General features: G+C 41.3%; 1 protein-coding gene across 3 annotated transcripts in view; it reads right to left on the reverse strand.

Annotated features, from left to right (window-relative positions):
- The window catches only part of TGFBR2 (transforming growth factor beta receptor 2), a gene marked incomplete at both ends in the record, with an annotated part of 84,999 nt that overhangs the window by 23,241 nt on the left and 33,760 nt on the right, over positions 1-27,998 (reverse strand). For 2 of the 3 annotated variants that reach the window (XM_084247409.1, XM_084247408.1), the window contains 2 exons: positions 21,256-21,443; positions 25,142-25,310. The exons of the other annotated variant lie outside the window; for it this stretch is intronic. In XM_084247409.1, the coding sequence (XP_084103535.1) occupies positions 21,256-21,443; positions 25,142-25,310 (357 nt within the window). The remainder of the gene's footprint in view (positions 1-21,255; positions 21,444-25,141; positions 25,311-27,998) is intronic. 3 annotated transcript variants of the gene reach the window in all.

The raw sequence follows: 27,998 nt of genomic DNA on the forward strand, positions 1-27,998 counted from the left end.
TAATGTGCTGTACTGAGCTAAGCACCGAGTGATTCAGTTCATAAGCATCATCTTACTTTACTTTTTCAATAACTAAGTCAGTTTCCATTAATAGCCCTGTTTTATAGAGAAGAATATTGATGTGAGCCTTGGTTTCTTCTACAACATTCTTGTTTACCTTTTTTATTTATGAAACTAAGCAAATGTTTCCCTTGCCATCAATTCTTTTGTTAAGTTTCTCTTGAATTCTACTCATAGACTAAGTAGAATTATAGTCATAAAGTTTTTGTTCACTATCATATGCGCAAAGCTTAGCACATAACTAGGGAGAAAATTCATGTTTGGTGAATGAATGAAAGAATTAATAGAATAGATCTGAGGAATCAATCTGATGAGGGTGATTCCACAGAGCTGACCTCCTCTCTCCCAAAGGGCACACCCCATGATGGAGCCAGGTTCTCTTCTGCTCCAGCAGGTACATGTTTCATTTTGCACCCAGCCTCCCTGTAATCTGCTCATGGCATGTGGGTACCATCCCCAGGGATACCTGAAACGTGGAGTGAATGAGCAGTAGATTAGAAACTGGAGATAGTGATCCTGTTCCTGTATCTGTCATTAATTACCCATGAGCTCCCAGACAAGTCATTTAACCTCACTAAGTCTAAGTTTCCTCTAAAAGCCTATAGTTCATGGAGTCCTGCTTCAGAAAGAAAATATCTCATCAATAGAACTCTTCCAAGAGAAGAAACCAGAAAAAATGGCCACTTCTAGTTCTGGGACTGAAAACAGTCAATTTGGACTACTTTCTCAGACCATTTAACAAGGAAATGATCAAAGACTAATAAGATCATGACAAATTGACTCAGGTGTTATCCTGAAGAGGCTCCCCTCTCACTGGGAGCTTTAAAAAAGACAAGAAGCCTATGGGATACATTAAGTATGCTTACTTTTTTTTTTTTTTAAATAGAGGCATGTTTTATTTATTTATTTGTTGTTTGTTTAGTTTATACATGCACTGGGTACAGTCAGAAGCGCGGGAGGGTGAGAGAATTCACCAGAGCCAGAGCAGGGAGCAGAGCAGGCAGAAGGACTGAAGTACAATGCTGAGGGGAGCAGTGGGCGGCAGGAGAGGTCTGCGCGCCATGTGGGACCCTCCTCAGGTGGCCGGGGAGCAGCCAGGGATCCAACCAGCGCCGCAGAGGCTGTGGGCAGCTTCACAACCCAGCGCTCAACCGCTGCGCCACCGGGGAGGCCCAAGTATGCTTACTTTTATAATATCATAATATTAAAGAAAATGCATTTTTTCACTTTTGAGTACAATAGGATAGCAATTCATTATTGAAACCCAGAAAATAAAGGGAATACAGCAAGGGTTTATCTTGCCTTTTTCTAAGAACCATACCACTCTGTAACCAAAAAACTAAATCAAACATCTCTTTATCAAATTATTCTAACTAATAAATGAAAATGAGTTGCTAGAAATAGACTATTACCCTTTTCCAACCCCTAATGAACTAAGTAGATCTAGGCAACGGGCATCAATGCCAACTAATATCATGAGACAATCAGACATTATTATTTTCAATGGAGGAACATAACCCCATCTATAGACTTGCCAAAGAGATTTAACCCGAGTCTGGTGAAGCCTCTGATCTAGCTGCTTCATCAGGAAATGCAGGGCATAGAGAAATTCAGTCAACTGCACCATAAATGTGCATTCAGCAAAATCCAGACTGTGAAACAATATAGGTCAAGGGGGTTTTCCAACAGATGTACTGTAAGAGTTGAAAAGGAAATTGGGGAGGGCAATAGATTAAAAGAGACCTTAGGTTTATTAAATAACTAAATAATAATGGTATAATGATAGAGGTGGGACTAGCCTGGTACTACAGATGCACTCTCAGGTGATAAAGTGATTTTTAAAAAGTACAGGGAAGTGGCCATTGCCAAAGAGGTACAGTGGTTACTTTCAGAGATAAGAAGAGTCTTTGAGCTGGGGAACTTGAAGGACCTTCTAGAATGGCTGGCAGAGTTATATTTTTTTGACCTGGGCAAGAGATTACAAGAATGTCAGTCTTAAAATAATTGATCAAACTAGACAATTGTTTGTGTTCTTCTGTATTCACATTTTATTGAAAAATGCAAGAGTATTCTAATTTCCCTGTTTTTTTAAAAATTACTAACTATGGAGGCCATGTCTTACTCCTGGGCTACGCATATTATTTCAGATACATTTTTGGGAAAAAGAATGAGAGAGAGAACTAACATTTTTTGAGCACCTACTATGTGTATCAGAAACTTCAAATGTGTGTGAAGACATATTCAGAATACTTTTTCAAATACTTCATTTTAGGAAGAAATACTTTAGGAACATACCACAATGTATGTATCCATCTACCACTTTGGTTCTTTGGAACAAGGATGGCGAGAACAACAAACAAACTTGTAATGTGGAAGGAAGGGGAGAAGAGAGAAGGAAAGAAAAGGACGAAGGTGAAGGAGGGAGGGAGGAGAGTAGGAGAAACTGAGTTACAAGAATTCACTGGAAGGCAAGCAGGGGGAGTCTGTTTCCCCAGGTTTGAGTAGCTCTAAAATATTTGTTTTTTCACCAAGCTGTCTCCCTAGCAATGAACTCAGAGGTCTATTGAATAATTCTGAAAATTTCTAACCAGTGTGTCCTACATAGAGGCCAGACTGCAGCAAATAAGGAGTCATTTGCAAATGTCAGTCTTAATAAATAAATATTTTTAAAAGATAAATGTCAGGGACAAATGTTAGTATGCCATAAAAAACATACAAGCTGGCAGAATGCCTCAAGGGGACATTCCATAGTATATGTTCCTTTGGAGTGACTTAAAGGTAAAGGTAAACATGTTGCTAAACGCTCACACACACACACACACACACACACAAATGTAAACAGGTTGTTCTCACTCTTTTAAGACCTTTGCTATCTCCAAATCCCACAGTGGCTCCTAAAATGTACTTAAAACTGAACCTCTATAATTAATGATATTAAATGTCAGTCACATGTAAGTCAAACAAAACATTAAGACCAATATAGGAAACACCACCTAAATAGGTTGGTAAATGGGTGTGGATAAAAGCCAAGTCTATATAGATGAATTTGAGAGAGATGTGCTCTTACTTTAATATTTGAAGTAGTTTAGAAAATTCCTCTATTCAAGAAAGGGACTCGGGCAATTTTGCTAAGATCCTAATCTGTCCAGGCAATAGAAAAGGATAAGGGAGTGTCATTCTCTGCACACCTTGGTGCACTGGTGTCTAATGAACACCACATGAAAACTGCTGAGATCCTGTGAAGTTGGCAGAGTCGATCTAACCACAAGACTTTCACATGCCAGCATGTTCATCTAGAGCAACAGGATATTTGTGCTGCTGGTTGAGAGCCAAAGAAGGAAGCCATGCTAAAGAGAGATATGTGGGGGAAGCACTTCCTGCCTCCTGTCATTACGCTCATTATATATTAAAAAGTACAGTATTCATTTATTGAGCACCTACTAAATGTCAAACACTGTGTTTCAGGGACTCTTTTGCACCCTTTTAGCAACTCTGCTGGAGAAGTGTATCATTCCCACTTTATAGAAGTGGAAACTTCTATAGAACATACGTGCAGTGAGGTGGGGGCAGAGCAGCCCAGCCTGGTCTGGCAATGGTGCTCGCTCATGGGGCAGCGTCAGGAAAAAGAGGAGCTAGGGCAGCTAATAGAATTCACCAACTTAGGGCTCAGCATGAAAGTTTAGCAAAAGGACAAGATTATAGAAGAAAAGAGAGAATAAAGGTAAAAATGGCAGTCAGTGTAACAGAAAACAAAGATACAAGAGGTAGAAGAACAACATCCCAAATTGGCAGAGAGAGTGACTGATATATTGTAGTATAAACCGCTGTGAGGCTGATAAATTGGGCAAGCAAAGGCACGGGGCGTCCCCATAATTACAGCCATGGCAAAGAGTAAAAGGATAAGAAAATCCCATACAATTTTTTTTGCTAATGATCTTGAGAACTCAGACAATGGTCTAAGTCCTTAAAATATGTATCCACAACTTATCAAAATGACCCACAAAGAACTATAAAACCCGAGTCATCTTACAAATATTAAAGATATTGCATGAGTAGTGAAAATCTTTCCTACAGTATAAACTTAACCTTTTTTTTTTTAGCTAATTTTTATGGTTAAATTTGTTTCCTTGGTATTAATGACTGAAAACATGTCTGAATTTGAGGTTCACAGAATTTTCACTGTCTTCCTCCCCAAATCTTTATGCCAAAAGTTTTATGAAAATCTTTAATCAGAATCTAATCAAGCCGGCACCACCAGAAAAAGCCAGATTATGCCCTCAGAAACAAATGGCGCCTCCTGTTCAAAATCAACGTGAAGAAGAACAGGAAGCTCACTGAAGAGGTAACATAAGCAAATGTGTGTGAGCTTTTGCCTGGTCCCTGAGTTCATACAATAGCAACCTCAAAGCCCTGGGGAAGTGTGGATATAGAATGTGGCACACACACAAACACACACACAGAAATGTGTATGTGGTAAAATGCTAACACACGATAAATATGAAAGATGGAAGAGGATATAAAGGGGTTCATTGTACTTTTTTTCAATTTTTCTGAAAGTTTTTTGTTCAAGTAAAAAGCAAGGAAAAAAGTGACCCAAAATATCAGATCAGCAACATCCCTCTGAAACCCCAAACACACATGAGTCCCAGATGAAGCTGAGAGCTACCAAACTTTCAAGGAATAGGTCATTTTGATTTTGCACAAACTCCTGCAGAGACTAGAAGTATGCTATGGCTCTCGATCCCATCTAGAAAGGAGCATAACTGGAAGAGTATGAGAAAAGAAAACTGCAGCAGAATCTCTCACATACAATGGTTTGTAAAAATAATACTAAATAAAAGAATACAAGCTGAATCCAGCAGAGGAGATCAAATAAAGATAAAGACAGCAAGACCAACTTACTAGGAAAGTATTTTAGCACTAAAACAAAGAAAATAACTACTGTCACTGCCCATGTTCATGTTTTCCTTTGAGGTGATAATGGTACAAGGCTGCATATGATGCAGTGACACAGGCTTACACCCTTTAGATGGACGCTACCCCCATACTACCCACCACAGTCCATTGGGCCCCTACACATCAGGCTCTCCACCCTCCCCCTGCCCTCTGTAAGCCTCAATTCTACAGTCAAATTTCTAGGGTTTGCTATTGGTTTGGTTTTACCCACATTTATAATCTAAGGAGAAAGATTACAGGACCAACTCGGTAGACAAAGTATATGATAAATGCCTCTATAAGGAATATATAGGAACAACTTTCAGCAAACCTTATTCCGGCAGGAAAATGTTAGACATATTCCTTTTGAAAATAGTTCAGACACTTATGCCAACTATAGCTACTTCTACTCAATATGAATTGGATATCCTATCCAGCACAGTAAAATAAAATGGAGGCACCTGCTCTACCAAGGAAAGAATTTTTATAAATTGAGAGCCTTCTATAAATCTAGCCTGGGCCTTTACAGCAGTGATTCCAGGTCTCCAGATGTCACGGTGCTGGCTCATCGACTACATAAACAGTTTTGTTGGCAAGTGGTTTCTTTCCTGACAATTTGATTTATATTTTAGGATGATCTAAGTTATCGGGAAGAATGAGAGGAGCACAGTATTAAAATAATTTTTCACTTTAAGTTAAAAAAAAAAAGGTAATTTCCAAACAAACTGACACAAAATACATTTTGTTAAAACAGCTTATTTAAGCATTTTCTTATCCCAAATTTCCTATAGATCCCAGAATCATCTCTCTTTGCCATACTATGCTTGCTGGCTGAGATTTAAGATCAATTTTCTTTCCTTAAACAGGTTAGCAGGATACTCTGCAACAGCAATTACTGTTAAAATTCTGATGTCCTGCTGTTCTCGGAAGGGGTTATCGTTGGAGTGTTTTAAGGCACCAATCGAAGTGGTGTGCTGGTATCTTTCATGCTACTTCACCTGCAATTCAGACACTCTATTCCTAGACACCAATTGAGCGGAGGTCCAATGTCATAGTTTTCTCAATGCATGTGGAGAAGTTGCCTTTATTTGACAATTTGAAGGAGGAAAAAAAAAAAAACAGCTTTAAACTCAAACTCGTAATATTTCATCAGGCATCAGAAAACTCCAAGAATATTCAAAGTCTATCATGAGATTAAAAAATTTACAGAGATCACTCTTTATATAGAGAGGCAGAAAAACTTGGCTTTTAAAAATTTGGGTCTGTTTTTAAAAATTTGCTGTTTCCTGACTGAGATTTGTGGTCCCGCCTTCCCCATGGGTTTCATAAAGACAACCCAGCACCAACCCCACTGGGCTGAAGGGCTCAGGAGATAATGCTTGTCAAGCTCTTGAGTGTTAACCCTTTATGGTAGAGAAGCATGCAACAAATATAAGTCTGTATTATTTTATGACAGATCTTAACAGAAAATGGTTTTCATTAATAACATCTTTCACAGATCTTTAACCAGAAAAAAAAAATCCTGATGTGGCAGAGCAGCATGGAAAGAGCAGTAAGTACATGGCTCGACTGCAGTCTGCTCTGCCTCTTTTTGTAACATGTCATGGGAGTCACATGATCATTCTTTTTTTAGAGACGCCATTTCCCCCATGTACTGTCTGAGCTGCAGTATTCTTTCTTGAAAAAGTGAAATGATGCAACCTTGTCAGACAGAAGTCTGAAGGGAAAAATTGGAATCAACCAGAAGGCTTTGGAGGCCGTCAATATGACTGTACTCAGAAATTGAGGTTGTTTGCATTGGACAGTTGTCTTTCTGGAGACACTACTTGGTGGAACCATATGTCTCTTAAAGTTGTAGCAGTTATAATGAAGAAAACGATGAAAGTGAGTCAAATACACAGATATCTCCTAAGCATTTACGGGCCATGTTCCAAGTACATTCAGTCAACATCAAAGGAAGCATTACTGAGTCACAGGGCTGGCCAGGTACAGACATGCTGGGTTCCCTAGAGATACAGATGAAGGATTTCTTAAGGAGCAAAACAAATTGCTTCTTTGTTCTGTTACATACCATATCCTTATTTGCTTTCCTCACACACCTTCACACATATACACTCCCAAGCCATCATATATATACATGTATATAATATGTATTACATGTTACCTTACATATATACAGATTATGCATATGTATATACACATATACTTTCTGAGGATTTTTCCATGTCTTTTTTCTGCATCAAATTTTTGGATTCATGGAACAGAAATAATCTCTTAGCACCTGCTCTTCCAAGTGTATTCCCCAGATCAACAGTATCTGCTGGCATCACCTGGAAACTTACTGGAAATGTAAAATCTCAGTCCTGTCCTAAATTGCTGAATCAAAATCTGCATTTAAAAGTTCTCTGGTTAATTCATTTATACATTGAAGTTTCAGAAGCATGGCTTTTGCAAACATGGAATAAGTTCCCTGGTATTCTGCCATAGAGACGCTTCCCTCCTAAAAAGAAAATTCATAGTGAATTTGTGTGCAAAACCCTAGTTCAATTGTATTCAGTTCTAATTAATGAGAAAATGATCCATGAGCATTTTCTAGTCAAATAAACTGCTGAAGTGTACAATGAGATGTGATTCCCATTCACTTTATCAATAAAAGGCAAACAGTTAAATTCAGGCAAACAATAAAAATTCATTTTAATTCACCATTAGAAGTTCAGTGAGCTCACTGGGCATGCAGGATTTCATTTCACTTACTGCATAGGTACAGTACTGCTTGGCATTATGGGCAGATTTTGAAACTTTTTTCCCAAAATGATGGAAGTCTTCTCGTCTCTCTCCAATGCATGTGACTGTTTTATTACAATTATACATATTTCAAAACTCACTGTTTCCCACTTCTCACGTTCCATTCCAGTCTCCCTTACATCATTTCCTTCCTACCTCTCTCCCCAACAAAAGGGCCTTCCATGTAGTCTGCTCTTTTCTGGAATATTCCACAGAGGTATATCTAAAACCTCTGGTTGAGAGGTTGTAGTAGATCTACCTACAGACTTCTGAGGGTAAAGCCTAAATAGTAGGATATTTAGAAATACCTGCTTTACATTAAGTCAAGTGTGACTTTCCTGTACATCCATTCATTGGCTTTCACACTGCTCTCTAAAGCAAAAAGCAACAAAATGATTTCTTCATTTACATCCTGGGTGTTTAACCTGTTTCCTTAAACCATTGTTTTTTCAGGTTTAATATCTCAGATTCCTTTAATCACTCTCCAAAGGACATATGCATCATACTCTAAAGTCTGACAGATTTGTCAGATGCTAAATCTGACTGCCCAGAATATAGCAGGCATCCCATAAATGCCAGGGGCTTTTACTAATATATCGTGAACTGTTTTCTGAAATCATTTGTTCTACTCAAGAATCCACCATGACATGTCTTCTAGACCCAGGGACAATACCTGGGATGTAATCAGGGAGCAGAGATTACAGTGGGTTATTGCTCCTTCCAATGAGTGCTGCTTAGGAACTAGCTGGCTTGTTTTTGTGTGGGTTCTCTCAACCAGATCATCCCATTTCAGAATGACCTTAACTCACCTCTACTGCCATGGGTCTGTAGCCACGAATAGATGCCAAGCCAGCTTTTTGACAAGCAGCTCCTCTGCAATCAATTGTTGAAACTACATGCCTGACTTTACACGTGCCTGTTAAGTTTCAAATTACAGGTCATTCCAGGCAGTTATGAAATTCCTGATCCCGTGTGTATGGCGTTAAGCATTTCTTCCACAGTGCTTCTATTGTTCACGGTCCTCCCAGGATATAGATTCTTGCTACTTCTCATGCTCTGGCTTTAGAAAAAAGGAAACCAGCACGAGATGTCTATATCGTGTCAGGCTTTGCTAAGAAACGATGCCCATGACCTGTCTCATGTCTGTCCATCCATAAACAGCCTCAAGTCTGAGATATGTTCTCCCGAGCATATCTGACATGTGATGGCCTTCTGACCACTACAGTGGAGCTTTGTAAGAAACCCCACCTGCCCTGACTCTTCGCTTCTTTTTCTGATGGCCTGTTTTCTGACTGCCATCTTTTACTCTGTCTTGAGGACCCTCCTAGTCTCAGGAAACCTAAAAGAAGCTGATACATTTCTTACATTCTTGTAGCATTTCCAACAGGCAGACAAGATGCTTTAGAAAAGCACGTGAATTATTCACATTATCAATACCTGTCGGGTCATTGAAACACACCCTCACTTCTCATTTCCTTCCCTTGGATCAGTTTTCTGCACTCCCTCCCACCTGGGTGTCTCAGCTCCTGCGTCTACACACAACTACCTCTCCCCTCCCCGCTGCCCTGTCTCTGCCTCCGCCTGGTATCCAGGCCTCATAGCCCAAACTTACAGTCACACTTGTGCACATTTAAAATGTGCTTGCCCTTAACCTGTAATTCCATCAGGCATTTGCATGCCTATTTCCAACGAGGCCCTTGGCCTCCTGAAGGACCGCTTGTAAAACTGTGGAAAGAACCGTAATATCCTATAGTAAAGACTCCTATTATTCCTCAGGGATGTGGGATATAGGTGTTTGGTTTGCTCGTTTCTCTCCTCCCCTAACCTAGAAGCCTGAATTCCCACCACTTCCTGTGGGGGTTGTTGATCTCTAAATGTTACCCTCCCTTTCCAGGTTATATGGGGAACTTGATGAAAAATATAAAGCGATTTGGCAGAACAAACTGTCTTGAGTTCAGTAATTCCCGACACCGGCTGCATATTGGAATATCTTGGGAGTTTGTTTTATTTTCATCCTGATACCAGGACCCAGACCAATTAAGTCAGAAACCACAGGGCTCAGACCCAGTTAATGAGTAGTTTGTAAAGCTTCTCAGGTGTTTCCAATATACAGCCAAGGTGAAGAACAGCTACTTCAGCCTGGCAGGAGAAATAGGTATTTTGAAATACCTATTTTTCTGGAAGATAGAATGGAATATTTTTCTGGAAAAATGGAGCGGATGCATTAGTTTCAGTCACTAAATGTAGGATCGACTGTTCTTGACACTGCAACCAGCTATATCCTAAGGAGTCAAAATGAGGTCTATTTTTAAAAACAATTAGAAAAACTAAAATGAGTTATTTAAAAGTTAATTTTAGTTTTTTTAATAGGTGTATTAAAATCTTATATCATCTAATATCTTATCTAACACCTTACCTAATATCTTATATATCTTATCTAATTAGCAACATGCAGGAGTAGGATTTGAGGACCAGAAGACATTTTACAAAAATAAGTCAGCTAGATGTCCAACTGGAGGTAAATATGGTCTCTGTGGTGTAACAATGTGACAGGAAATGAAAGTCCTTTTCACAGGGGCTGGCCAGCTCCCTGGTGCTTTTCCACAAGTGGGACAGTGGGATATTTGCAAAGTAGCCAAAAAAGAACCTCAGTCAACCCTTTCTGCCAACCCCCATCACGTGTTGTTTCTGGAACACCCAGAGGTGGCGTGGGGAGAGAGATGGTGGTGGTGTCACCACTATCTGACAGCCAGCACCAGTCTTCCTGGTCCAAGTGTTTTCTTGGTCTCTCACCCATGGAAGGGATTCGAGACCATCTACGTCTTTAATGGATTCCGTTGCTGGTGATTCATATCAGAATTAAGCTCTAGGGTAGAAATATTTGCAACCAGGAACCACATCTGACCACAGAGCATCTTTGTTTACTTTGTTGCTTTGGGGGTGGGAAAAAAACCAAAACTACAAAAGGAAGTTGCTTTGCCTGAAGTCACTACAAGTAGATTTGAAGCTTCCCTTGACTGAGTCACCGCCCCCGCTGGCACGTACCATTTTTTATTATTTCCTTGGCCAGACGTGGGTACTTACAGATTCAGACTTCGAGGTTTAACTCCTTTGTAACTGAAGGCTCCTGAAGCACTGAGTCATCACCTCTCATATCTGATTTACCTTCCCTGGAGTGAGACTAGTAACCTTAATGCCTAAGTTTCTTCCTCTTCTAACAACTTTGCTCAACCATATTTCCGCACTTCTTTTTTGCTTCTGCATTTAGATCAGACAATAAATCTGGTTTCTTTCTCTTGAGACAAAAAACGTACATCCAGCAGGCCCAGCAAATGCACATGGCCAAGGCAGCACACCCCGCACCCCTGCAGCTGCTAAAGCACCGTTTTCTTCTTCCATTTCTTAAGTGCAAGAGCTCAGAGTTCCCCCAAGAAGCCAGCTTCCTGATGCTGAAGCAGAACAAACCCAAAATGAGACTTGAGAGAAAGTGCCCACACTTCCTAAGTCTTCCCTGACTCAGAATCATTACAAGTCAATCAAGTGTGTGAGGCCCGTGATCCATTCATCGGGTACATTTGCTGGATGGCGTGAAGCAACGTTGTTAAGGACACAATAGGTCCAGGGGGAACCAGCTGGCTGAGATGTTCTGCTAGCAAGTTAAACATAGACAGGAAACCATGTGTCTGATACTGTAAAAAAATCATTTGTCTTCCTGCCAGAGTTAGGCTTGCAAACCAAAGAGGCTGTTTCCATTTAAAATAAATTCTACAACGAGAGAGGGAGGAATAGAAGTCTGTGGTACCAGGATTCTTCGGCTTCCTTCGCTCCACTTCTCAGGTTAGAAAGTGTGGTAACCACTGAAACCTGCCCAGAGCCGGCAGGTCAGCCTTGGACAACCAGCCGCATCAGTTCTGGGTGAGAGGCAGCATCTGAGGGTCTGCTTCTCCAGGGAACCACATCGGTTGAACTTTGAGTCAGAAATGGTTTCTAGAGTCCTAGTTTCTAAGGAAACCTGATAGAGTTCCATCCTGTTTATTATTATTATTATTATTATTTTAATTAGCTGCAACCTACAGCTAGGCATAATGTTGGAAGATAAAAGTAAAATTGGAGCTGGAATCAAGGCAAATGCCAGATAAATGTGGGAAAACAGGCAAGAAGTGACATCACCATCAAGCACATGTTCATATACTTGCTAGAAGCATGACTTAGACTAGACTCTAAACTTTCCAGACAGGTAGTATTGAAACAGGGAATACAAAAATAATGCACATCTCCTTGGCTTGAAACCTGTTTGGTGTTTTAATTGTATTTTTTGTTGAAGTAACGTGGCTACAACACCTTATATAATTCAGAGGAACAGATTCACGCCTCTTCAGAAGTATGTCACCACACCACACCCACCACTAAGGCACCGGGAGTCCTCCACCATGGTCCACTGAAGCCTGTTTTCATAAATGAAGTTTTTTTAATTGTATTTTTTTTACTGAGGTAACACGCAGCCACAACCAACTGTTTACACAGGGCCTATAGCTGCTTCAAAGGCAGAGTCAAGTAACTGTACCAGAGACTCTCTGGCCACAAAGCCCAAAGTATTTATTGACTAGTCTTTTATCAAAGTAACTTTCCTGCTTCTGCTCGGTTTGCTTCAAAGTGCCCTTAAGATAAGACATAGGGGTTAAGTCTTAGCTCTGTCATCTCTAATCCCAGGCCAGGGAGCTGACCGTCATGGTGCAGCAGACCTCTCCTCTCTTGCCCGAAATGCTTACCAGTGCATTTCAGTAAATCCACCTGTGCTGCCCGCCACTCTTTCTCTGGTGAATACTGTCACCCCCACATCTGACCTGCACCCCATTCTTCACACACAAATTTTTTTTTTTTAAAAAGAGAAGCAAACATGACCTCATAAAGAAAATAGTCTTACTAAGGCAGGGAGCTGAGAGAATTTTTTTCCTGACTTCCTCATGAAGATAACACAACACAGTGAACAGCTTCCTCGACAGCATTCTTTACAGTGAACGTGTCACCCTGATTCACAGTACTGCTGCTTATAATGGATGGGACCTATACACAATGCAGCTGAAGGAATTTTCAGGAAGGAGAAGAATGCAGCCTGATGTCAGTACAAAGCTCCTCACTCATCTGGCTAAATCTAAAGATAAGGCATTTAAATCTAGGGGAACAATAGTACCTATTTACAGTCAAAACTGATTGAATACATGTTCTGTGCCAGGTACTATTTTAAGTTCCCCACATGAATAAAATTGTTTATCTTCACAATCATCCTATTCAAAGTGGACACTATTTCTATTCTACATTTTTCAGAGGGGAACACAGAGGGGAAGTAGGTCACCCAAGGACAAATAACTTATAAATGGCTTCACTGGGATTTCAACCCAAACAATCTAGTTGGAGAGACCATGATCTTCTCAAAATAAGCATCTGGTTTATTGACATCACTTGCATCAGCAGTGCAGGCCTGAGGTTGTACCATTTGCCAAGGATTTGCTAGGTGAGTCTAAGGACCAGTTGTGTGCCCACAGAATAGGAGGTCTCTTATGTAAGGTGTGCAGGTGGGTGTAAGACTGATGACAAACACTCTCCCACCCTACCCTGAACTTGGAAAGTAAAGATAGTCCCTGAAAGAGAGTAAGATTCTCTAATTCTCCTATGGGAAAAAGGTGAAGAAGCAACTATGAGATCTTGGGAAATGACCCTAATCTCTAGAAGCCATTTCTTTGTCAGTAAAATGAAATAAAGAAGATGTGCTCTATTCACACAATGGGATGACATTCGGCCACAAGAAAGGGGGAAATCCTGCCACTGGCGACAACATGGAGGGGCCTGCCATTATTTCATGGTAATGAAATAGTCTAGTCTGAGAAAAACAACTACCATATGGTGTCACATATATATGTGGAATCTAAAATAATGTCAAACTCAGAAACAGTAGAAAAGTGGTTACCGAGGGCTGAGGGGTGGGGGAATAGAAAGAAATTAGTAAATGGGAACAAAAAAAATTCAGTTATAAGCTAAATTCTGAGGATCTAACATGCCATTTTGACTATAGTCGATAACTCTATTATATAATCCAAATTTGCTAAAGAAGTAGAATTTAAAATTCTCATGCAAAAACATGTTTGAGGTGATGATGCAGCAATTAACTTGATGAGAAGAATCCTTTTGAAATGTGGATATCAAACCATCATGAGGTACATTTGAAACATCTTACAATTTTTGTTGTCAATGGTGATTCAATAGCGCTGAAACTAAACAAGATGTCAAAAAAATATAGTTATTGTTCTAGGAGACAAGATAACACACTTGAAAGAGGCCAGCATGGAGGAATGAATCCTCAGGAGGCTCTCAACCCAGGGCAGGGAGCCCTGGCTCTTTGGTTCTATGAGTTCCCACTACCTGGGCCTGGGCCATGGCTTCAGCTCAGCTGTACTTCAGCAAAGGAAAGGGACAGGTTTCTGGCCTTAAAAACAAATTATTCAAACTCTTGAGTTTAAGGCTGATTTTCTTTCTTGCACAATAGGGTATCTCTAAAGTTCTAGAAGAAGCAGTTCAGCTCTAAGATAGGAGGAAAGGTAAAATGGCCAGGGATTCAGTCTCCCAGGAGCTGGAAGTGGCCCACAGACACCCCCATGAGTCTCCTCCTTGCTTTCCATGCATGCTACTCCAGCAGATGATCACTTAAGGAACAAACTGATTCAGGCTTGACTTTTAATGCCACTCTATTGCTCGTCTTGAGCTCCCCAAGCTACCAAACATCTCCCTTATAGCTCAAAATACATTTTGAAAACATCCCTAAATATCTTGTTGCTTTGGGAAATATTAGAGAACTAATATGAAGATTGTCATGGAAACTGAAGAAATATTGAAAAGGTGCTGATAATCCAGATCCACAATAACCTAAAGTTTGAGGAGTATATAAAATATGAATTTTACAATCACAGTTGAAAAACACCCACATATCACTGGGGAGTTCTGTTACATGAATGGTCTGAGTAGAATAGTTAGTTGATTTCCAAACGACCAGGTTTATGACGAAATGTCTTGTGCTGATCAGCTTAGCAAATTGATGGCATGAGGGTAGCAAGACCCACCTCTGTTTCCATCCTGATGCAGCTGACTTCACAGCAGTGATTTTCACATGTTCAAGTGCACACAAAGCACCAAGGACATTGTCACAAAGCAGACACTGATGCAACAGGTCAAGGAGGGCCCTGTGGTTTTGCACTTGTAACAAGCTCACTGGAGCTGCTGCTGCTGCTACTGCTGGACTATCCACACTTAGTGGCAAGAGTTCCGCCATGCACAAGAGGCAGGCTGCTTGTTGGCCTTACCCAGGGAAGGCAATTGTCAGTAAGGAGACAAGTACTGTGGGCCAGTTACCATGCAAGGCACTCCCAAACATCATCTATCTCCCTCAATCCCCAAGACCACCCTAGGCGAGAGGTACTATTATCAGAACTAGGTAGTCAATAGTAACAGGACCATTCAATAAGAAGGCCACGTGGCCCGAAACAAGCTTTCCTCAGGGGAAAAAAAAAAGTTATGAATCCCCCTGGAAGTTGTGAGCTGCATTCCCCTTAATCACTGATGTGAAAGGCACTTGTGAATTGTTCTAGTTTTATTTAGCTACCTCCTGCTGTGCTCCTGAGTCAAAACAGGAACAACATGCCTAATTTGTAATATCCAACGGTGGCAGTGATGTGGTTAGCTTTGATTAGAAACCCTACACTCAGACTGCTCCCCTTGCTTTTACAAAGATGTCTAGAGAGAAAGAGAAACTGGATGAGGCAGGGATTAAAGCAGAGCAAGTTCCCTTATAATTCAAATGGCATCATTCCAAGGGGGCCTGGATGCTGTGCTGGCTTGCCTTGGTCAAAATTCTGTAAAACCTCAAGCTGGAGCAGAGGAAGGGCTGCTCAGTCTCGGTTTCACGTCTTACACAAACAATGCCCTCAAAGCCCATCAGAAACAGCCCAAATAATCCTCACAGCTAACAGTGACTCATACTGGGCATGACTGTGACACCTTATGTATGTGATCTGGTCAACTGTCATAACAGCATAGACCCTCTCCTTGTCTTTTTCTACTTCACAGACAAGGAGATTGAGGCATGGAGATGTCAGGTAACTGGTCCATGGAGGAAAAACTAATAAATGATACAAAAGGCCTTAAATCCAGGAAGCCACCTTGGGTTCCCAATCCTAACCATGCCCTAGATTCTTCTTCACCTGAGACAGCAGAATCATCTCCTTGCCCAGTGCTCTGTGCATTGTTTTTTCCAAGTGCCCTTAGAAACTACTGATGGAGTGAACAAAACTGAGATTGTGTTTGATTCTTTAAGGTTCAGAGAGAGATCCATAACCACACAATGTCTCTGCAAAGCACACTAGTCATTTGCAAGTCAACAGGGCAAGGTAGCTGTTAGTACAATATTCCCCTCTCCACACACTATGCTTGGTTCAGATCTTATCTGACTGACAGCTGTCACCAAGCCACCAATACAAATGACCAATACAATGACCAATACAAACACTCTCTTCTCTCTGAAGTCATACACCCTGGTGAGTAGGGGTAGACTGACTTCTTCAGAATTCTTCATTACACCTTTCAGAGAGAAGCAGTCTTCAGGGCCATGACAGTGTCCTGTCTTGATTATGGGAGCAGCTAAAGAGGTGCAGGCATCTGTCACAATTCAATAAACCATGTACTTTACAAGAATGAATTCTATTTCATGTAAATTATATATCAATGAGTGTGACTTTTATAAAATAATCTCAGTGATATGCTTTACCAAATTCAGGATTTCCGTGCAGAATGTCAAGCAGGAAAATTGCTCTGGAAAAATAGATGATTCACTCTCAACAGTGGTCAGAGAAATTAGGGGACAAACTGAAAGGAAGATTTCCTTTTTACCATGCTAGTTCCTTTTTACTTTGTCACATTTGTTTGTTTTTTTTTTAATGTGTGTACTATTAATATGTTATCTGTTTGGATATCAATAGATAGAGACAGAGGTGGGGAGAATAAAAAAGGATGGAAAATCCTCACAAATGTTTCAGTGGACACACACGCTATTATAAATTCTAGCTGGGCCACCCACCCACCAGTCTGGTGGCCACATGATCCTGGACAGCATTAAACTTCTCAAAGCCCAGTATTTCCTACCCATTAGATGGGGATAATTACAGTAGCTTCATGGCTATGTGATTAAGTGAGGTCATAACATTAAAAAGGCTGAGCACTCTAAATGGCAACAGTACACTCTCTCTGAATGTCAGCTTATCATTAATAACAGCACTGAAAAGAAAGATCACATTTATAAACCTGTGTGGCTCAACATTTTTTCCTGTGTATATTTAAGAAAAATAGAAGATATAAGTAATTAACATCCATTGCATCAGCTTATCATTAATAACAGCACTGAAAAGAAAGATCACATTTATAAACCAGTGTGGCTCAACATTTTTTCCTGTGTATATTTAAGAAAAATAGAAGATGTAAGTAATTAACATCCATTGCATCTGCAGATCACAAATCTGGCAGTGAGAACAGATCGCTATACTAAAACAACATAAAACATGTCATCTCATTGGAGTGGAATAATAAAAAGTACTTTGAAAAAGGGATAGAAGCTATACGAGGAGAAATGGATCCCAAAATGTTGCTCCTAATAGCTGCTCTTTGGATGGGGTAAGTGCCCCATTGTAAAGAAAAGAATGCTTACAAAGCAAACACCTATTAGATAACAAGAGTAAATTCAATCTCCCTGGAGCGCTTTTGAAGAAGAGGAGAATTTACCCAGGCTTCTGAGTCATCAGCTACACACTGGATTGCTTGAGTAATTGACAATGAGGTATTGTCTTATGTGATTACCTCACATTCTTTAAGGAAAGAAATAGTCTTATAACAAAAGGGAAAATGTGAATATGGGCCCATGATCATCACCTGAGTTGAAATACATGGAAAACTGAAGTTATTAATACACATACACATATCCAACTTGCAGACCATTCATCAATTTTTAACACTTTTGGATGAAATAAACTTTCCATTGTAGACTAGTCAGTAAGCAAAAGGAGGGGAAAGTTGCATAGATTGTAGTAAACATGGCTGGACCTTTTACTATTAGAGATTAATTACTTTGGCTTAGCCTCTGTCTTCTTTTCAAAGTTGACATGTTAAGCCAGGCCATCAGATGTTACTTTTTTAATGTGATTTAATTTGGTTATAGCTAGCCTCCTGATTCAAATTACATAAAGAAAAGGAGTGTTTGCTAGATAAAAAAAGAGGGGAGATGAGTCATTTTGCAAAGTGTTGTGCCAACAAGACGTACATACTTGATTTGGGGTACTGAAAATTCAGCATGGGGTGGGGGGGGGGAGGGGGTAGCCAGGATCTGGCTGGGTAAAGAAGGGAGGAGGTGGTGAAGGACACAGGGAGAAAGACATGAGACTGTAGTGCTAGTGAACACCACACACAAAGCATGAGACACACTTTTTCCCACAGTTGGACACACACGGGAGTAGTCTGTAGACATAGCACTGGTGTCCCAAGATTTCTTTTGTTGTTGAAACAGACCTATCTGGGGCTAAAATAACCTTTCCCCACTCTGAGATTTCATTCATACTATCTAAAGAATATGATTTTCACTATTATAATGGTGAAATTAAAAGGTTTACGATCTCCAGTATTAGAGATGATATGCGAAAATACATCTGCTCAGATATTTGGTAGAGAAGCAGCTATTTCACAGTGGTCATCTGAATTTAAAATGTGCATAACTTCTGATCCAAAGGTATCACCTCTAGAAATCTTGCAGAATTATTAGCACAAATGCATAATATAGTTTATGAATATATTCAATGTAGTATTAAGTAGAAAAGTGGAGGCACCTAAATAATCCACTAAAAGGAGACTGGTGAAATCAGTCAGAAGACAATTTATAATGTAGCATTATAAAGAACACTGAATAAGTGTGCAGTTTGTCTATATGCATGATCTTGCTTAGAAGGAAGAGTAAAAGTTGGTTGGCTGCAAAAGAAAAAAAAGTTGGCAAACAATATTTATAGAATTGTTAGGGGGAAAAGGATGTCCCAAAGCTAATTCCATATAGGCTTTGTGGACTCCACCCCCACCCCAGGTCAAAGCCAAAGACACTGGGAACTCCAAATCCCATCACCACCAAAGGGAAGGTGACTGGGACCTGAGGGTGGGGTTAAGCAGCCAGGTGGATACAAAAGGCAGACACGTGGGCTTTGGGGCTCTCTCCATTTTTGGGCTCTCAGCCAGCTCGCAGCGTCCGGTCAGCTCTGAGAGTGACTTTGGGTTTCCAGGTCGTCGGATCGGGTAGGACGCATTAAAGACTTTATTTCCCTATTTTCTCCCTGAGTTGTACATTTTCCTTATTTCTTTTTCTCTTGTAAATAAACCTTTTATTAACCCTTTTGCGTGTGTCTGTAGTAGAGTATTCATAAGTCCCTTTAAAGCGCGCAGGTGAGGACCCACAGCCAGGAACCCGTTTAATATCGGGGTTGCTCTATAACAGAATGATCAACTATTGCTTGCCCTGGAAAATGGATATGTGGATGGGATGGATGGCTAGATGGGCAGATGGACACATGAAAGGCTAGATGGATGGACAGATGGATATATGGACAGAGGAAGGAAGGGAAGAAGGGAGAGAGAGGGAGGGAATTGGGACAGACAAAAGGGGAAAAGGAAAAAGATGAACAGATGATTGAATGGTGCACTCAACAAATTGTAAATATTGATTATCATCAGTTGGGTTGAGAGTGAGGTTAACTTTTATTTAAAAAATTCTACTTACTTTTTGGATATGTGCCATTTTTACTGGTGTAAGGTGGTATCTCAATGTGGTTTTGATTTGCATTTCCCTGATGATAAGGGATGCTGAACATTTTTTCATATGCCTATTGGCCATTTGCATTTCCTCTTTGGAGAAGTGTCTTTTAGGTTTTGCTGCCCATTTCTTGACTGGATTGTTTGTTTTTGTTAAGCCATGTGAGTTCTTTGTGTATCTTTGTGATCAGTCCCTTATCAGTTGACTGGAGTGCAAGGATTTTTTTCCCAATCAGTGGGGTGTCTCTCTGTTTTGGTTAATGTCTCCTTTGCTGTGCAGAAGCTTTTCGGTTTGCTGTAATCCCAGGTGTTTATCTTTGCCTTGACTTTCTTTGCTTTGGGTGATGAGTCTTTAAAGATCAAGAAGATGTGGTATATATACACAATGGAATATTGTGTATATAATTGTTTATAAAATATTGTGTATAAAAATTGTGTATAAATTGTGTATAAAAAAGATAAACTCATGCCATTTGCAGCAACATGGATGGAACTAGAAGGAATTATGCTCAGTGAAATAAGCCAGAAAGAAAAAGAAAAATATCAGATGGTTTCACTTATAGCAGGAATATAGGGGAACCAAATAAGACATCAGGGTAAAAAAATAACAACAGTACAAAACACAGCAAAGCAAAAACGGACAATTACAAACCAGAGACATCTTGCAGGGGAGGAGGAGGGAGAGGGATCAGAGGGAGGGAGGGAGGAGCACAGGGGACTGAGGTGATGGTGCTCAGGTGCCTTGAGGAAGGAAACTCTATGGGGACTACACCTGAGGGGGTGGGGGGAAGCAAATATTGTTTAAAAATGAACAATGATATAAAAAAACAAAAAACTAAAAAAAAAAATTCTACGTACTGCTGATTATTCGAACTTTTGATAAGGAACGTGTTACTTTCATCACTAAACAATTATTGAGTCATATTTTAGATCGAAGGAACAGTATGCGCCCTCCCTTCTAGTTTAGTGAATGCTGAACTTCAAACAAGGGTAGTAGTATCTGATAGAGTCTTCCCCGTCTCCACGGGTAAACCTTGGTTCATTATTCTCCCTCTGCATTTCAGTTCTCTAAAATGGAACCTATGATAAAGACCCTTTAGAAAAATCCTAGGAATATGCACACAAAACCCTTGAGTTAATTCAAAGTACCTTTCCCATTTAACAGTCTCCTCTGATCTCTAGACTAGTGGTTCTCAAATTTCACTTACATGCGAATCACCCAGAAGACTTATTACAATAGATTGAGGGGTCCTGCACCCAGAACTGAGGATTCCATTTCCTGGTGGCCCAGAATGTGCATTTCTAACAAGTTCTCAGGTCAGCTGCTGCTGCTCCAGGTACTGAGCTTGGAGAACCACAGCTGTGAGTGAGAAAAATTCCTCAAAGCCAAATATGAGTCAGATTTGATAAGGACCAGAGCCACCATGTTATATTCCTTGAGCACCTCTTTCTACCCGGTGAAAGAGCTGCCATCCCACAGAGCCCAAGCTCCCAGCATCATCCACAGAAGGAAGAGCTCTGAGGCTGCAGACCAGAGACACAGGAAGTGAGCATGGAGGAAGTCAGGCCCAGCCCGAGGCCAGGAAAACTCACCACCTTCGAAGAAGATGTGGTCGTTGCACTCCTCAGCGCTACAGGCACACATAAAGAACGTCTCGCCCTGCATCTTTTTTTCCTTCATAATACACTTTTCAGAATCAACATCTTCCAGAACAAAGCCGTGGTACTTGAGCTTGGGGTCATGGCAAACTGTCTCTAGTGTTGTGTTCTCGTCATTCTTTCTCCTGGAGTGCAGGGGTCATGGGGTGGGAGAGAGAAAAAGAACAGGTGACTATAGTCTCTGGACAGAAGAAGAGTCTGGACTGTGTTGCCTTAGTGAGGTCATTTCTAACAAGGGCAGCTGGGGCCTGGTCTCCAGCACTGAAGCTGTGCTGCATTTCTACTCATCTAATTTTTCTTTGGCTTAGTCTCAGTACCTACTTATAATTTCACACACGAGGGCTATCCTCTTGGAGGATTTTAAACATCGAATCTGAATTAAGTCATTACAGGGGAGGGCATGGGAACCAGCAGAGGGCGAGGTCCTGAGCAGTGGTCGCCTTCCCCCCGCGTGTTCTGCAGGGCTCACACAGCATCCCCAGTTTACTCGGCAGGATCAGGGTCATGTCTGGCTAAACTGTTCTCAAAGAGCATGTCTGGGAAAGTCGCTGCAATTCCTCTTTTTTTGTTTGCGAGGCCCCAGGGTACTGTGTGTGAGGGCATGTTCCCTGTCTGGCTGTGCTGAGAAAGCGGAAGAAACTTCCTGGGTAAAGAACTGTAGCTTCCCAAATTACAAGAAAGGCCCTCAAGAGGGGGAAAAATTAAAACACATGGGAGAGAACTGCAAGGTGTCTGTTCTTAACTTACAGTTCAGGGAACTATTTTGTGCTGTCATAAACTAATGACTTCTACATCTAGTATCCTTTCATTGCGCTAATTGGAGCCTAGCTCAGCTCAGGCCCGGCCCGTCTCTCACATGGCACTTCACTTGGGCCCTAGGAAATGCTCAGTTGGCTTAATGTGTATGTTACATTTAATAACGACAAGATGAATGCCCACTTTATCATTGCAAAAGCCAAACTAAAACTCTGGCATCCTTGTGCATTATTTTCTGCCTGCTTCCCTTTGCTCTCTTCATACACTCGCCATCTTGGCTGATTATGCAGCACCAAGGCTGGAACGACCACCTCCTTCCTCTGAAAAGCTGACTTTTCAGAGGCAAAATACCTGTTGTCTTGAAAGTTATTCTCTGTGTCTGGAGGGGGAGTCTAGGGAAGCTTCAATCAGGCTTTACCTGTCATGATTGGTCGAGAAAACTTTGCAAGTGTAACCTTCCTCAGGATTCTGAGCTCATGCATACGAGTCTAACATTTGCTACGCTCACACATGCTTATGCACGCTCACAACTATGCCTCTGCCCTGACACATACAAACTCACTGCTCAGAGCACGGAAAACGGGACAGGACCTAAGAGAAAACTTCCTTAGAAAAAGAGGGGGGACCATATCCCCACAACACAAGAGCAACATTGACTAGTCCCACTGCTTAGTACTTAACGCAGGGATTCTAAAGGACCATAGCCTGTTTTCATAACCAAAATAAATCCAAAGAGGATCTTCATTTTTACAACAAAAGGCAAAAAGCAAAAATATCAGCATTTGCTTCGCAGCAGCCCTCCAGAGCAGCACTGCCCTGAGCAGCAGGTGCAGCGGCACCGAACTCCTCTGGGGGCTGTGCTTCATGCAGGCTGTGTCTTCCTCACACCACTCCTGCTCTTACTGTACCTGAGTGTTAGTCTAGGTTTTGTGTGTAAGCTGGTAAGTTATTTTTGGTGTTTGTTTTCCCATATAGCTTAATGGCAATTGCTTCTTCAGTTTACATCACTCTGGAACACACAAAGTTTCATAGGAACACTCTACTTTTGGCTAGCAGGGGCGACTTGTACTTACAAATCTACTTTTAAAAAAAAATTATTTATGCATACAAAGGCTGGGGTACAGGCCAGAGGTGTGTGTGTAGGGGTGGGGATTCTTCAGAGACAGAGCGGGAAACAGAACAGGCAGATTGACTGAAATACACTGCTGAGGGGCGCAGCGGGCAAGACAGAAGAGGTCTGCTGCACCATGTGGGTTGCTCCCTGGCTGGCTGGGGAATCAAACTCATGCTGCAGTGGCTGGCAATAGCTTAATAGTGCTGTCTTTAATCCCTGCGCCACCAGGGAGGCCCTGCATTCACTCTTTATAGCTGGGATGTAGAGGAGACAAGGAGGAGGCTTCTCCTCCCCACATACTTACATTTCCTGACACAAGCAAAATCTCTGCACAGAGAGACTTGATTCATATTCAATCATCTGGGCTTGTGCTGCAGGTCAGGGGATAATATATTCATTAAAAGAGTCTGGCGTCGATAATGCAAATAAGCTCTCCTCTTGGCTACTGAGTCAAGAGAACCAGTGGAGAATGAAACTAAAGAAGAAAGCTTTGAGGCATCTAGTCTGGTGTCTCAATTTTTCCTGCAGTGGACTTGCCAGATGGTTCCAGCCTCTCCTGAACTTTATTTGACTCTTCCAGAGAAGGAAGCCTGTTCAACTGTTAGGAAGTCATCACTGAGCTGTCCCCTTGCAAATTTTATTATCCTCCTTTTGCCCTTCAGAGGCACACAGGACATGATCATTACATGTTCCACATGAGAGGCTTTCAAATACCTCTCAACAGAACCTGTGTCCTCTCTCTATAGGGTGAACCATGACTAACTGCCTTGATCGTTCCTCAGATGACAGGCTTTCTCCACCTTTGGTCTCACAGGTCTATTTCCTCTCAACATGATCTTTGTGAGGTTCTCTTTTCTAAAGCACTCCTCAGAATTGGACACGAAGGAAGCTGGCAGGTACAGCAAGCTATCACGACATGTCTTTGCTGTTAACATTCCTTTAGTTCTTAAGAAACGAATTCATTCTCTGGTATGTATGAAAATTTGCAAGGTTTTCAGATCTATCATCAAGGCCAACTCTCTGTGGTTTGGAAAAAAGTACTGAAAGACTCCTTCCCTGAAAGGGTGGAATGTATTTGGGTTTTTGTTTTCATTTATCAACAAGCCAGGAGACACATTGGTTACTTGACAAAAAGGTGATAATTTGAAAGATCAGGGTAAGTCAGCAAAATGCTCTATTTCATTAAGGAATGTATAGTTTTTTTTATAAAATGGGAGCTCTTCTAACGATCTTGATTTTTCCTTTTATCTCTTGCTGATACTCCCGATCCATAACCATGAATTAATCAAGTGATTCATGAGCAACCTCCTGTGAGTGTGAGTGTGCATATATGCGCAGGTGGGGGTGAGATGGGGGTGTGGATAAGAGACAGAAGGAAGGGAATCTTATCTAGGAGAAACAGGTAGTTTCTATCCAAGAGGAAGGTGTGGTGGGTTTCCCGCTGGCAACAGCAGCAAAGTAGCCAGGGCTTCTGAAAGAGTGGCTTATTTTTCCAGATCCCTGAGTAGCTTCTCCTTCTTTGACAATCCCTTCCTATCCCTAGTGCCCATTCATGTCCTCTCTTTCCACAAAAAAGGATTAGGAACAAATCTCCACATATCACTGTGGAGCACAGGACGAAGAGAGTGTCCATTAAATAGCTAATAAGTGGCGAATCCCTCTTCTTGCTGCAGGAATCTGGAAGGGCTTCCAGATCTATTGCAAACATGAAAGGTTTTTATGCTGTCACACACATCACACACACACACACACAGATACTCTTGTGTGGGTGTGTTTGATCCTGTTTCCAGAGGTATTCTATACAATTCAATCGAGTAAACTGGAAGACACTTGGTCTAAAGGAGAAAGAAATGGGATGGATGTCTACCCTAGGGGCTGCAGACATACTGACTGTCCCCCAAGTGTGTAGTACTTACACAAGGGGAGAGAAAGGTCTCAAGAAGACAACCTTACCAGACAGCCACGCAGACCTCTTGCGACTTCTCGCAGATGGCAGTGATGCTGCAGTTGCTCATGCAGGATTTCTGGTTGTCACAGGTGGAAATTCTCACGTCACAAAATTTACACAATTGTGTGATCTTGTATGCACCATTGTTGTCTGTGACGACCACATCGTTGTTAACTGAAAGGGAAAAGAAATGAGTTTCTAACCTGCCAGGCAATCTGCCAATCAAGTCCTGATGATGCTATGCAATTTCAAACAAACTTGATGTCATCAGGGTGAATACTGAGAAAGGAGAAATTATGTCTTCACATCAGATTACAATTTCCCTCGTGTAGGCAATTTGTAATAAAAGCCATTGTAGGGCAGTGGAGGTTGGAGTGGGAGGAAGTTTGAGCAACTTCTTGCCTTTGCCAGTGATCATGGTGAGGCCCTCAGTGTACAAAAGCCTTATCATTCAATCGAGAGCCCTAGATTGCACAGGGCCACTGCATAGAGCTGGGTGCTGGGGGCACAATGACAACTACCTTAAAGGAAATTATAGTTTGTTGGGGTGGACAGACAAGGAAACAGAGCAGGGAAGGGTAACCCAAAATAGAGAGGAACAAAGAGGGTGTGGGAGCCAGACAAGACATGCCCACATGGGCCAAGAGGTCACACCGCAGCAGAGTTGTGACATTCAAAGGGAGTTGGCCAACTCAGAGGAGACACTGTAGGTGAAGCAGAAGGTTGCCATGTTTTGCTGAGTTATCACCTAAAACCCTTAGGGGCCTTCTTTGCAAGGGACTGGGTCTGACTTTGGTTCATTGAGGGAAATCAGTCGATGAACCAACACTGGCTTAATGTCACCTAGACACAATCCCAAACACTGTGGAGGTGCTGGGGTCCTCAGATAAGTACAAGTCAAGTCCCAGCTCAATGGCCCGGAGCCAGCTACCTGTCCAGTAAATCCCTCACTTTCACGGCCACCACCATCCTCGCCAGCAGCAGCAGCAGCAACTCTTCCACTTTACCCATTACGCCCATTACCTGTCAGGACATCTGGGCCTTTCCAGGACAAAGTCAAGTCCCTTCCTTTCTCAAGTCTCCCCCTTATTATTCCCTTTGTCTGGCTTGTTGTCATCTTTCTAGACTCTGGTTAAATGTCCCTTATTCACCCTGAAGCAACACACAAACAACTACCAGGAGACCTTGTTTTACCTTCTGCAAAACTACCTCAATCACTCACACTTATAATCTAGCCACCCACAAGCTAGTTCCCTGCAGCTTCTTCTGCCTTATTTCCACACTGCGTCTTCTATGCACATAGAAGACATCCCACATCATCTATTCAGTAAATGAGGGAATAAATGACTATATGAAGCAATGAAGACAAGAAGTTCATATTTATCCCTTTAAACCAAGTGGGGCAGGAGACAGAGTGCCTTCGCTCAAATTAAAAGATGTGTGAGAATGAATGAAATCTTCATTCACATTCATCAATGAAATGTTGAAGACTGGCCTTTCTTTCCCACACACAGGGCACTCGTAGCAAGGCAATACAAATGCTGTAACATCCATTTCCCCAACTTTTTCCTCGATGACATCCATTCCCAAAGGCCATGGTGGTAATTAAAGCCATGAGTTTGGGTCCTCCCTGGTGGCGCAATGGATTAGGATGCAACCTATGAAGCTATCTGCAGCCACTGCAGCACAGGTTCGATCCCCAGCCAGGGAGCTACTCGCATGGCGCAGCAGACCTCTCTTGTCTCACCTGCTGCTCCCCTCAGCAGTATATTTTAGTTGATCTGCCTTTTCTGTTCCCCACTCTCTGGTGAATCCTCTCCCCCTTCCCACACGTCTGGCCTATACCCCAGTTCTTATATGCATAAATAAATAAAACTTTATAAAGGCATGAGTTTGACGAGTGACATCAAATCCGATGAGGCTATTGAGCACACAGTCAAAAACATGGACTTGAAGACACTTATATTCTGGACTAAGAAAGATTAAGCACTCGGACACCCAGACACAGATAGCACTAGACAGGTTGCTGGCCAAGTGAACATTGGGAAGGTACACCTCTCTCCCAGCTCACTCTTGGAAAAGCTGGGGAGAGGCTTTCTGCCTTCTGCCTGTGTTAAGTAGGCTCCTGTCTAAAGCCAGGGGAACCATTTCAGTCCTTCATGCTCATTTCCTGTCCTGGGAATCTTAGATTTCTGTCACTGACATTTCGCCATGCAACCCTCTTTGTTGTTGGGCACAACACCTGTTTCCTGGGTCTCTAAAAATACAAATATATTTAAATTTAAGATTTGCTTTTCTTGTGGTAACATTAAATATAGAAGAAAAAAATTCAACCCATTCATCCCTCTTGGGCCTCAAGTTCCATTTCAGGAAGTATATTTTTAGGTAACAAACTATTTTGAAATTCTCAATGTCTCCCAGACCAAAAGCTCTATGCTTAGCTAAAAATACAGCCAAAATGCTCTCTGAACCTTGTGCTCAATTTCGGACTAACACACAATGACTATATATCTTTTCTAAAATAGTTACATTTATATTTTTTGAAAAACAACTAATTTAACCTTCTAGGTTTTCCTATAAGACAGGATCAAAGGAAAAAAAAAAAAAGCTAGACCATGATTTTTTTTCTTTTTTGGTATAGAATATGAATCATACAAACATTTATTTGCTGGTTAGAGAGCTTCATTATTTTTAAATATGAAATCAAGCCTCTGTGACTTGGAATTCAATTTCCTAGCAGCTTAGGATTATACCCTGCAATAGTGGTTATCAAATTTGAAGGCATGTTGGAATCATTCAACTAGGGAACTTTAAAAACTAATGAAGCCTGGGTCCCACCCCAGATATTCTATTTAATTATTC

This window comes from Talpa europaea, assembly GCF_964194135.1.
Source record: "Talpa europaea genome assembly, chromosome: 11".
NCBI classification, from domain to species: domain Eukaryota; kingdom Metazoa; phylum Chordata; class Mammalia; order Eulipotyphla; family Talpidae; genus Talpa; species Talpa europaea.